This window comes from Mustela nigripes, chromosome 4 (assembly GCF_022355385.1).
Source record: "Mustela nigripes isolate SB6536 chromosome 4, MUSNIG.SB6536, whole genome shotgun sequence".
NCBI classification, from domain to species: Eukaryota; Metazoa; Chordata; class Mammalia; order Carnivora; family Mustelidae; genus Mustela; species Mustela nigripes.
The window spans coordinates 16,132,153-16,145,499 of record NC_081560.1 but is presented as its reverse complement, the minus strand read 5'-3'; the positions used below and the strand labels follow the sequence as shown (position 1 = coordinate 16,145,499).

The 13,347-nt window shown below is 38.8% G+C and overlaps 1 protein-coding gene across 1 annotated transcript; it reads left to right on the top strand.

Annotated features, from left to right (window-relative positions):
* The first annotated feature begins 592 nt into the window (after positions 1-592).
* On the top strand, positions 593-2,026 carry CHRM2 (cholinergic receptor muscarinic 2). The gene has a single exon (XM_059395608.1). The coding sequence runs from the start codon at positions 626-628 to the stop codon at positions 2,024-2,026; it is 1,401 nt and encodes a 466-aa protein (XP_059251591.1). The 5' UTR covers positions 593-625.
* Positions 2,027-13,347: the final 11,321 nt, after the last annotated feature.

Here is a 13,347-nt window from a genome sequence, read left to right as displayed (position 1 = left end):
ATGTACATACCAGAAACCTCTTGATGCTTCAGAAAGTCTTAGGTATAATTTTGGTTCATTCAGTTTAATTCATCAATAGTATACTCAGGGGCACCTGGATGACTCAGTCAGTTAAGCACCTGACTCTTGGTTTCAGCTCAGGTCATGAGCTCAGGGTCATGAGATTGAGCTCCATGGCAGGCTCTGCACTCAACACTGGGGTCTGCTTGAGATTGTCTCTCTTCTCTCCCTTTGCACCTCCCCCCACTCATGCTCTCTAAATAAATAAAATCCTTAAAAAAAAATTTTAAATAGTATACTTAGACAAATGATAGACAAATATTCATATCTAGATATGGACACATTCAAAATGTTATCAAACTTCAAATACATTGCCAACCTGAAAAAATCTTTTGAGTCCTCCAGTCTTTGCCTATTATGTGGGGGATTGAGGCAGATAGGCACAATAAAAATAGAGGAGAAGGAATGAAGATTTTGGAGAAAAAAATGGAGGTTCAAAAGGAAGAAAGCTGATATCTTTTAATGCAATGTTTATATTATATTTGTTCATTTTATTCTGTTTCCCTGCAGGTTTAAATGTGTATTTGGCTACTTGGCTACTTGGCTACTGATTAGAGAACACAAAATGAATAACTCAACAAACTCCTCTAACAGTGGCCTGGCTCTGACCAGTCCTTATAAGACATTTGAAGTGGTGTTTATTGTCCTTGTGGCTGGATCCCTCAGTTTGGTGACCATCATTGGGAACATTCTGGTCATGGTCTCCATTAAAGTCAACCGCCACCTCCAGACCGTCAACAATTACTTTTTGTTCAGCCTGGCCTGTGCTGACCTCATCATTGGTGTTTTCTCCATGAACTTGTACACCCTCTACACTGTGATTGGCTACTGGCCTTTGGGACCTGTGGTATGTGACCTTTGGCTAGCCCTGGACTATGTGGTCAGCAATGCGTCCGTAATGAATCTGCTCATTATCAGCTTTGACAGGTACTTCTGCGTCACAAAACCACTCACCTACCCAGTCAAGCGGACCACGAAAATGGCAGGTATGATGATTGCTGCTGCCTGGGTCCTCTCCTTTATCCTCTGGGCCCCAGCCATTCTCTTCTGGCAGTTCATCGTAGGGGTGAGGACTGTGGAGGATGGGGAATGCTACATTCAGTTTTTCTCCAACGCTGCTGTCACCTTTGGTACTGCCATTGCGGCCTTCTATTTGCCTGTGATCATCATGACTGTGTTATACTGGCACATATCCCGAGCCAGCAAGAGCAGGATAAAGAAGGACAAGAAGGAGCCTGTGGCCAACCAAGATCCAGTTTCTCCCAGTCTGGTACAAGGCAGGATAGTGAAGCCAAACAACAACAACGTGCCCGGCAGTGATGATGGCCTGGAGCACAACAAAATCCAGAATGGCAAAGCCCCCAGAGATGCAGTGACCGAAAACTGTGTCCAGGGAGAGGAGAAAGAGAGCTCCAATGATTCCACCTCCGTCAGTGCCGTCGCCTCTAACATGAGAGATGATGAAGTCACCCAGGATGAGAACACAGTGTCCACTTCTCTGGGTCATTCCAAAGATGAGAACTCTAAGCAAACGTGCATCAAAATTGTCACCAAGACCCAAAAAGGTGATTTGTGTACCCCAACTAATACCACCGTGGAGCTCGTTGGTTCTGCAGGTCAGAACGGAGATGAAAAGCAGAACATTGTAGCTCGCAAGATTGTGAAGATGACTAAGCAGCCCGCCAAAAAGAAGCCTCCTCCCTCCCGGGAGAAGAAAGTGACCAGGACGATCTTGGCTATTCTGTTGGCTTTCATCATCACTTGGGCCCCATACAATGTCATGGTGCTCATTAACACCTTCTGTGCACCCTGCATCCCCAACACAGTGTGGACAATTGGCTACTGGCTCTGTTACATCAACAGCACTATCAACCCTGCCTGCTATGCACTTTGTAATGCCACCTTCAAGAAGACCTTTAAACATCTTCTCATGTGTCATTATAAGAACATAGGCGCTACAAGGTAAAACATCTTTGTGGAGAAGGAAGGTGGTCAGGGGAGCTTGGGAGAAAGGGGATAAAAGAGCTCCCAGTTTTAAAATTCTCTGCCATTGCACTTTATAGTCTTATTATGGAATGTGCAATTAAGGAGCCTAACAGTGACACTTTTATCGTGCCTATGCTCCAGTTTGAGAAACCTGCACCTTATAAACCCTGCCAGTTTAGGAGCAGTGAGACCATGAAAGAGACGTGTTGGAGTTGTGGTTTAAGGGACAATCTACGCTTTCTTGTACTCTCTTGAAGAAGGGCTTGTGAATCTACGATTTTATCTCTGCACAAGAAGAATAACCTCACTTGTTTTCCCATTTTTTTTTTTTTTGTTCCTGTGTGTCCATACAAGGATGAAATGCCACAGTTACAAGCTAACATGGAGACTTATACATAAGGAAGTAGACATCACACAATGGAAAAGTGAAGAAAGAGAGTCAAAACAGGATGTAGAAAGATCTCCAGAGTGCTAAGCATGTATTATTCTTTTGTTACAGTTTTATTTGGAGAATTACAACATACTAAATGTTCTTTTCCCCCCACCTTTCCCTTTCCCACCATCTAAAGAAAGCAAACAAACAAAAACCGTAACTAGATCATATCATTATTTTTCTCATTATAGCATCGGCTTTTGTACTTCCCTGTTTTACATTGTGTAAGGGCAAAAATCGGCAGGACTTCCACTAAATACAAGCAGACACAGCCATGAAAATGGGCCTTTCACCCCTGCCCACTGTGTCATTTGCATTCTTTGGGCGTATAAAAGCCTGTAATCACTTAGTTTGCTTATGATCCTTTAGGTGAAATGTTTTCACCAATTGGGTTTTCTCCTAAACGAGCTCCTTTTGTGAATGGAATAGCCTACCTAATACAGAAACGTGCTTGAGAAACCAAAGTCATTTTTTAAACCGAGGTTTTGTCAAATTAAATAGTAGTCCTTTTTAGTTGGAGGAAGTTGACCGAGGCCAGATGAATTTTGCAAAAGGCAAATTGAAGGCTGAGAGGGCATTCCCTTTCAACCGGAATTTGCCTGACCCATGTATGTAATGCTGACTTGAAAAACATGAACTTCTGGCCTTTGTCAGCAGGACGAAGCTACTTTACTCGTTTAGAATCCTAAGTAGGATTAACGTACTCTTGTGGCACCAGTGACTTCTGGGTCAGTCCCAAGAGAATAAGGCCTTCTGTTCAATGCCGGTTATCAAGTGATATTCAATTCATAGTCAAATGAGATTGTTTATAGCCATCCCGTGTCCCATTGGAAAAGAAAAAGTCATTAAAAAAACATTTCCCGAAACCACCTGTTCCATCTTCCTCAAATTGTCAATTCTCCCTAAAATTTTGTGACTTCAAAATTCTGTCCAAAGAAGTATAGTAATCTTTGTGCAGACATGTAGCGGATAACAAAGGGAGGCCTCGTGAGATCAGCAAAATCTGAATTATCGGCTGAATTTGCTGAAAATCAGCAAAATCGGTAGCCGTGCCTGTGTCACTTCTCATTATTTCTTTAGTTCTAGACCATCAAAAGTCAGATCAGGAACGAATACCCAAATAGTAGCTTTATATAGAATCTTGTCCACGTAGAGACTTTTGATTTGGTATGCCTAATAAATATATGATTGTGTTGACTCACATTTAGCTATTTTTTAATCCCTCAACTTTTTTTTCTTTCTGTATGTGCTATAGTCTTAAAATCAGATTTTCTAAAGTTGGCCTACTCAATAGAAATCAGATTTGTAAAACCAACTTCAAATTTCCTATTTCACATTTTAAATCTATGGGCCTTACGGTATCGTGGCCAGTAATATACATATGAGTAGCATGATTAATTTTTCAGTATTAAACCTTAGCACTTTAGAGCGGTTTCGTGTGACTTGCCTCATCGAAGGCAAGTCAACAATTTTGAGAGTTAAAAAAAAAAAGCACAAGGTAAACAACAACAAAAAAGAAGCATTATTAAGAAGCAAATTGCCAACAATAGTTGTGTGTAACTTACCCTTTATAAAAATAACTTCTGTTTGAATATCTTCAGTCATTCCCCCACCAATCTTCTGGATATAAACATACACCATCAGTTCATACAGATTCCTTTACTCCACAGTTACTGAGATGTTTACAGTTTTAAATCCACACTGACTTTTATTTTATTTCTTCAAATCAGTGAATCAGTTGAATGGAAGGGACATTAAGCCAATGGGCTCTTTGGTTTGCTGTACATGAAACAACTGACTGGCTGAATATTTCACTTACTAACTAACTTATCCTTTTATGCTGTAGATTCAGCTTTAGTTGGGACAGACTCTTTGGATTCAAGGATTTCAGGTGTCTGGATTTGGGTCTTTTCTGGTCCACTCTAACAGTTCAACTCACAGTGAATCAAACTGCCTCTTGCTCTTCATTGCCATGATACCCTTCCCTACCTTCTTTCTGTTCTTGGTCTTCGCCACGGCCACCACAACCTTGTTGAAAGAGAAACCATCACGCATCACAGCAAAGATGTGACTATAGACTGACACATCATGGAACCTTTGCCAACTGGAATCAGAGCAATGGAAAGCATACTGAACATGGTAGATGATTAGAAAGACACAGAGGTTGTATTCAAAGGTTTGCATTAACTGTTGCTGGATTTGTCTATTTCAGTGGCTCTCACACAGGAACAATGTTGCACCCCCAGGGACATTTAACAATGTGTGGAGACATTGTTGGTGGTCACAACTTGGGGGAAGCTAAAGACATCCTGGTAGATAGAGGCCAGGGAGGCTGCTAAACAGCTCACAAGGATAGCCTCCCCTTCACACATACAACTAAGAATCAACAGCTCCAAGTGTCGATCACACCAAAGTCGAGAAACCCTGGTCTATTTTAAGGAATTCTAGAGCTTGCTTCGTATACATGGCAAAATAATCCTGTATCACTATAAGAATATCACTGCAAATTGCTCACCTGTTTCAAAAGGTAATGCTCACCAGTTGTGTGTCAGACACACTGTCATCCATGAGTCTGGTGTATTTGGAATTCACAGATTGGGTACACAGGGGACATTGACATATCCAGAATTACCAGGCCGTGCAATAGCACATTGTCTCCAACATCTTCATGTCCCATTACAATTGTCACAGAGTCCAGTCAATTGAGGTTGCTGGTAATTGGCCATTAAAAGGATTGCAGTTGATGGGGTCAGTTTCTATTGGAGCTGCCACTTTTCCTTTCAAGAACATTGAGAGCCTCTTTCAGAAACTATATGATTCACCTCCTTTATTTTCACTGGGAAGGTGAACATCTGTCAAGAATTTCTTCTGTCCTCATAGCAATAATGTAAATATTCCAGAGTGGTCTTACAAGAAGAGGAGATTAAGATGTCAAAAAGCCAGTTCATTTCTTAAAAAAAAAAAAAAAAGAAAGAAAGAAAGAAATGATTCCCCCTTTACCAGTTCAAATTAATTTTAATATCAGCTCCAAACCGTTAGAACAAAGTCACCAATATAATAAGTCACATGGGATAAGCTTTCCCATTTGAATGTGGAAGCTGGAGGTCCCACACACTTCTGCTCTTTATCCATTTACTGCTTTTTTTTGATCCTGGAGATCTGACACTAGGGAAGACAAATTCAAAATGAGGGCGACATACACGTAGAAATGCAATCTACTTTTATTTTCTCCTACGTAGTTCGCTGGTAGTGGCCTTTCCCCAGTTTGATGATATCCCTTTCAACAACCACAGCACTGGTGTTGCAAATAGATTAGGGAAGCACCCAAAGCTGGATGAATTGTGCAAAGTGTATTTTCAGCATGTACATATAATACCATGCTTCTTAAATATGCTTCTTTGAAAAGAGTGCACGCTGCAGCATGAACTGTGTGCATATTTAATGTATCTTTCTGGAATATGCTGTATGCTTCCTATACATATTCTATAAATAAAGTAATGAACTGTATCATAGAAATACATATTTCTGTATGCAAATAAATATATTATACACAAAATCTTAATATGCAGTATGGTATATGTTGCTTTAGAGAGTAACAACACTAGATTTTATATGCCCAATTTTTTAAATTGCTTTTGAAGGAAGAGGTTTAAGAACAGCCAAAATCCTACCCATATTACCATTAAGCTGTTTTATAATCTTTGAAAGCATGGCACTGATTTTAAATATCTCTTGGAGGAATATATTAATAAATCTTTGCTGGTGTCAGCCCACGTGACGAGAATGCTCTTTGCTCCTATGCTCCCGACTGGCCTGTGACTAGAATCTTTCTGGCTGTTACTGTTCCAACAGCTGTGTTGATCTCACGTCTGATTGCCTGATGAGATTGCAACCAATTCATTGACATACAGCTTTGCTCTCCTCCAAATTAACTGATTCTTGTCAAATAAAAAATAATCATACAAGAAGGAAAGGATGACCTTCAGAATGTTTTTATTCTGAGAAGCAAGGTAAAAAAAAAAAAAAAAAAAAAAGTACAAGCACTGTATTTTATAAGCCATTCTTTCTAGATTGAGTCCAATATAGCATTCCATACATTATATGTGCTGCCGAAGCGAGCACTAGCATTCCATACATTAAATGTCAGAAATTTCTAGTCTAGGATATTGCAGGTTTCTCCAAGAAATGATGAAATAGGTGGTTTGTTTCTGAATGCCCTACATTTTCTCCATAGCACCTTCTCTTCCTCTCCTTGTTGCCCACTCAACTACCCACATTCCCCGGAACATTTTCCTTGGCTCATTAGCTTGAATTCCTAGTTAACAAATACTGCAATGATTTTAGTTGATATGGGGCATGCCATCCCAAGAGACACTTACATTTTAATAAAAAAGTAGAAACACCGAACGTCTCCAAGATCCCTATATTAGTCTTTAGTTACCAAGGTCGGCAGTGGGAGAGATGATTTTCAGTGAATTCTAGTTTTCTATGCAAATCTTATAATATGCGTCACCGTCTGTCCACTTCCTAAATTTTACCTGTTATGTCACAATCCACCTTGTGCATTGTTGTCTCTTATCTGAACCAGAATCATTTCTAGAAAAACAAATGAAACAATTGAGTTTTTCTACGAATTCTCATTAGTTTATTGGTCCAGTGAAATGTTCTCATTTCATTTTTTAGAAGTTGAGTGAATACCCTCTCGATGGATTGTCAAATGTTATTGCTGACTAGGTGGTTGCAAATACTGAGACAGGATAAACATCTTGCCATCATAAAGGAAGAATTTTCCACGTTATAACATGTGTCAGTCTCTTTCAATCAAAAACTGAAGAAACAGAATGTGGTAAGTTGTGGAATATAGATATTAAATAAGTGACATCCTATAAAACCTGTACTTTGGCTTCCTAAACACACACACAGTAGGTCATGGGAAATTACAGAGACTAAAAAAGCATCCATCTTCTGAATTTGCACCATTTAACCAGGAGCTCACCCGAATCCTTCAACTGTAACTGTACTGGAAATGTGCATTTCTTCAGAGATTTTATCGAAGGATTTTTTCTTTTCTTTTTTTTTTTTTAGAATGAGTATCCTTTTTAAAGTCATTATTATTAGATAATGAAGTCATTGTTATAAGAAGGATGGGGCTAGTGAATGAATTGTGTGTCTGTGTCCAGGGAGAATTACAGTGGGTTGCAGAGATGGCCAGTTCAAATCTGGAGTATAGTAGAACTAGTTGCACGAAAAGACAAACATGATTCCCTCTATCCTTAAAGTAATTTTCTTCACATTGTAAGTCCTGCTGTCCTTACTGCCTTTGTATATAGCGCAGGTGCCTACATTTGTGATGGTGTGGGTGTCTTTGCCAGGACCATACTGTATTTAGCCACAGGTCAGTTGTTCTCAGACTCCAGCCTGAAACAGAATCACCTGCAGATTGCTGGTCCCCATCAGTAGGTCTGAGAATTTGTTCAAGTACCCCAGCAATCCTGGTGTGAACCTCCCCTTGAGATCGACTACTTTTTATAGTCTAATGAAAAATGTCACCAAAGCATTATGATAATTAGCAAGACATCTGTTACAGACAGTGAAAACTTTACATTTAAAACACTAGCCACAGGGGAGAAATGTTTTTTCTTAGACGTCAAGTTTATTGCTTACTTACAAATAGGTTGTTCATATTTTCTGTCTTTTGGGAAACTTCTAGCACCATGATTTCAATGCCAAAGATTAAAAATAACCATATTGATAAGTTTATTTGAAGAACAATTAGCATATTAAAGGTTAAAGATAAATATAGCAGAAACTTGAATTCTGTGATACCTCCAATAAAAAATACTTTAAAATACATTTTTATATTGTCTCACATCATATATTTTTGCGTAGAATATATATGCAAACATTCTCCTCATAGAAGTATTCAAAATGAATCATTCCATTATTTTGTTTAGAAGTAATGTTCAGCAAAAAATATTTGCTTTTGAAGAAATTCTTCAACCTCTTCTTAACAAACACACTCTGGCACATAAACAGATACGCACACTCACATAAACACATAAAATTCACACTAACAACATACACATGCATATAAACACAAGTTTCGTCTTCTATATCTTGACAGTGCCCAGAGGCATAATCTTTCCATGACTTTGAAAAGCATTTGGAAGTCTGCTAGAGAAGACACTGAACTCAGGTCAGCCAGGTACTAAAGAAAAAATTTGGTATTATGGTTGCAGAATGTTCTCCAAGTTGTTAGGATCAATACATTTTAGCTTTGTGTCTTTCACCAACACATCCCAGGCATCTGAAAACAGCCTCTCCGGAGGAAGCAATTACACGATCTCATGATGAGAAAACACCTGAAATCTACCATAACCCCTGGAAGACATATCTACAAATACATATCTTCATGATGGCTACCCCAAAACACTAAACAACTATACAATATGGTGCTTTCAATATCAACCAGACTAGAGAGCTGTGTACAAGAAAAAAGTAATGATTTTGCAGCGCATTTCTTCCAAAATCCATTCTTTTTAGGCTTATAGCTCTTCATACCTGTGGATGGTATAAAAACACGAGTGATTTTGGTGAGTGCTGTGAAGTGTGTAAACCTGGTGATTCACAGACCTGTACCCCTGGGGATAAAAATATATGTTTATAAAAAATTAAAAAAAAAACACGAGTGATATTTACTCTGAATATGCAACAGATAATTGAACAGCCCAAATATCTGCTATCCTGAAAAACAAACAAGAAACCAGGAACGCAAGTCTCATCTTGCAGAAAAAAATAAGATTACCAACCTGATTAGGTTTGCTTTTCTTGGGATCCTCCCCCGTTCTGTTTATTAATGAAGAAGTATAAGAGATCATTTAAAGCGCAGATATTAAATGGCTGAATAAAACTATTTTATTTTTTCTCAACCCAATTGGGTAGCTTAACCTGCATGGAAACAATAAGCTGAACAACCTTGTATTTAAGCAGAGAAGATAACCATAAGGATAAAATTAAGAATAAAACAGGAGCACTACAAATATGATATCCCAATGAGGAGAATAACTTAACCCCCAAGCTCTCTCAAAGAAACAATAACCCAAGTTCTTTCTCTGTTTTTTGTATCCTCTTTTCCTTCATTTCTTTTTAGTATTTTTGCTAAGGTCTTTACTATTGTTGTTTTAAAATTAATTTTTATAGATGTTCTGAGTGTCAAACACAATAATTGATGTTTCCCTAGAACTTGTTTTTAATTTTAGTTGATATTGCTATTCCAGAAGTCAAAAGGCATTTAAAAAAAAAAAAAAGGTGCTTACAATGACACGTGTTTTAAATATCAAAACAAACAACATAGCAAAAATCTGGACAAAGGGCAAAAATATGGCTTTAAATGGAAAAAATAAACAAACCTGTGTACATGATGGCTTTCAAATGTAATTATTTCCAAAGAACATGGCATCGATTTCCTCTGTGGTCTCACAAGCCTTCCCAGCACTGTTCACAGCATGGTGGTTGTTGGCCCTTGGTCACCCTGAGAAGAGCTCAAGACATATCAACATTCTGTGTGAAACCAGGCCCTGTGGGAATGTGGGTGGAGTGATCATCGGCTGGGAACTTGTCATGATTAAGCATCAGACCTAAACGAAACAATGCAAGCCTACAAAGCCCGCGCTGAGCACGCTATGTGTGAGAAACCACAGTTTCACAAACTTGAGCACTGAGGAAGAATAAAATAATTGGAAGTTTTACACGTGATGGAAAAGAGAGCTAAAGCTAATGTAGGTACCCACATCTGTTAGGAAGCCTATTGTAACAGACCCTTCAGCAGATTCCTTGGCCGTGTACAGGTGAAATATTTAAGGTCACTGAAAAATTAGGAAGGTAAGGTTATATGAGCTGTAATGACTCCTAAAAACTTGTCATGACAAAGGAACTTGGAATCCTCCTTGTTTCCACTGCTTTGCTTTTTATTGAAGAGTAAGAAATACAACATTCATTAGAAAAACACAATACTGTAGAGTCCTAGTCTTTTTAAAATCTTCCATCAAAAGACAGTTATTTGAATGTTTGTGAACTTGTTAGGCTCTTTAGCAATAATCTGATTTAAATTGGACTAACGATATATATCGTATTGCTATAAATTACATATATTTATACAAGTCTTGCACATTTTATTTATAAAGGAAAAGAATGTGTTTAAAGAGATGGTAGTAGGAATTTTATGGAAAGCGATTCACAAATGCAAGGAATGAGGTCTGTGCCGATGGAAAATACTCAACATACCAAAGGAGTGTTGTCTTAAGTGTTGATGCATGTGTGCAAAAACATTCCAGCTTCCTGATTCAGCACAGAGGACATAGTTGGAAGATGCTAAGAATGACAAGCCATGTCCTGGGATGTTTGGGCCAAGCTGTATTCCTAAATAAAGCCTAATACCAGTCGGAAAATCCAACAATAAAAATTTTTTTCAAATAATTCATCATATTTAGAACACATTTGTGAGCATTTTGGAAGTCAGACTCTAAGGACTCCTGGGTACTCTTTAAGAAAAAATACCAAGTGGTACAAAGTCCCCTTTGGAAAAGTACTAATTTTAAGGCAAATTAGTGTGAGCTCTGGCTGTATCCTTGAAAACTGTCACTTCACTTTATCAGATGAAAAGCACTCCAGAGCACTCTTTCTGTCCTCTGCTTTCCATTTCTCAAATATCTAATGTACTGGAAAGAGAGATTCCAGTTTTGCTCAGGTTTCTAGAAATACTCAGTGAGCTGGGTATGTAGGGAAGTTTTCCTTTTTTGTTTGTGATTTTCCCAAAATAATTGACTTTGAGACATTCATCTCGAATTCCTTTCCTCCTTCCAAACAAAGGGAAGTAAGTCAAAACCCACACAAACTATTGCCTAATGTGGGCCAGGAAGTACCATGGTGAATGGACTGAGGAATTACTGTCCTTGCCAGGGAGGTAGTGCCGATTCCAGCCAGAGGAAAGGATTTCCTTCAGATATTTTCATACTCAAGCTTCTGGTAAACTTTGATTATTTGATTCTCAGCATTGATCCAATGTCATGTGTTACCTATTCACACCTCCACTCCATCTAAAAGCTTGAATTCTCTAGCCTCAACGATGGTCATAAACACTTCACTTTATGCTATGGGCAGTTCCTCAAGACTCCTATTCAGCTTGCTCTCATCTCTTTATTCTATCCTGACACAATCCCATCCCTAACTTCAGTTTTCATTATCATCTTAAATCTGACAAGATGTAAATATCCTCTCCATCCCATCTTCTCCACCATCTACACTGTTGTCTACCTCAGAACCTCCTGGTACCTCAAATATACCTGAGCTTACCACATCGCAGCTCACATTCATGATTTCACCAACAAAATTGGCCCCACTCCATTGTTTCTTAGTCTATCATCTACTATGCACACAAAATGGACATCATACCATCATCCTCGACTTTCACCACAATCACCCTTCAAGTTCTCCTGATTTTATTTCCTAAGTATGAAATGTGTATAGCTTCTCTCATTTCCACAAGCACCACCACATAAAATAAGCCGCCTAACCAATCTCACCACATCCACTCTGCCCCCATATCCCCATGCCATCCAAGCCACAGCAAGCTTTTCAGAAGAAAAATCAGAATACATCACTCCCTGCTTAAAACCTGTTGGTGAGTTCTTTTGGCCATGTCCACATATGTTTATCTGACTTGCAAGCGCCTTTATGGACCTAGTCCCTCACCCCTCTCTATCCTCACCTTCCAGCACACTCCCAGGTGATTTTCTTGTTCTTGCCTCATTGCCACAAGCCACTCTTACCCTCGTCATGCCTTCTCCTGCCTAAAGACCTTAGCACAGTCTCTTCAACAAATGGTATTGAGAAAAATTGGACAGAAGAATGAAACTGGACCATTTCTTAACAACATACACAAAAATAGAGTCAAAATGGAGGAAAGACCTGAATGTGAGACAGGAATCTATCAGAAACTTTGAGGAGAACACAGGTAGAGATCTCTTCAATCTCAGCTACAGCAGCTTCTCCTAGACACATCACCAAAGGCACAGGAAGCAGGGCAAAAGTGAACTATTGGGACTTCAGCAAGACCAAAAGTTTTTGCACAGCGAAGGAAACAGTCAACAAAATCAAAAGACAATCTATAGACTAGGAGAAGATATCTGCAAATGGCATATCAGATAAAGGGCTAGTATCCAAAATCTATAAAGAATTTACCAAACTCAACCCCCAAAGAACAAATAGTTCAATCAAGAAATGGGCAGAAGACATGAACAGGCATTTATGCAAAGAAGACATCCAAATGGCCAACAGACATGAAAAAGTGCTCCACATCACTTGGCATCAGGGAAATACAAATCAAAACCACAATGAGATACCACCTCACACCAGTCAGAATGGCTAAAATTAACATCAGGAAATGACAGATGTTGGCAAGGATCCTTCTACACTATTGGTGGGAATGCAAGCTGGAAAACAGCATGGAGGTTCCTCAGAAAGTTGAAAATAGAGCTACCCTATGACCCAGCAATCACACTACTGGGTATTTACCCCAAAAATACAAATGTAGTGATCTGAAGGGACACATGCACCTGAATGTTTATAGCAGCAATGTCCACAATAGCCAAATCATGGAAAGAGCCTAGATGTCCATCAGTATATGAATGGATAAAGAAGATGTGGCATATATATATGAATATTATGTAGTCATCAAAAAATGAAATCTTGCCATTTGCAACAATGTGGATGGAACTAGGGGGTATTATGCTAAACAAAGTAAGTCAATAAGAGAAAAACAATTATCATATGATCTTGCTGATATGTGGAATTTGAGAAATAAGGCAGAG

Coding starts and splice junctions, on each gene's coding strand:
- CHRM2 (XM_059395608.1), top strand. CDS start 626: ATGAATAACTCAACAAACTCCTCTAACAGTGGCCTGGCTCTGACCAGT.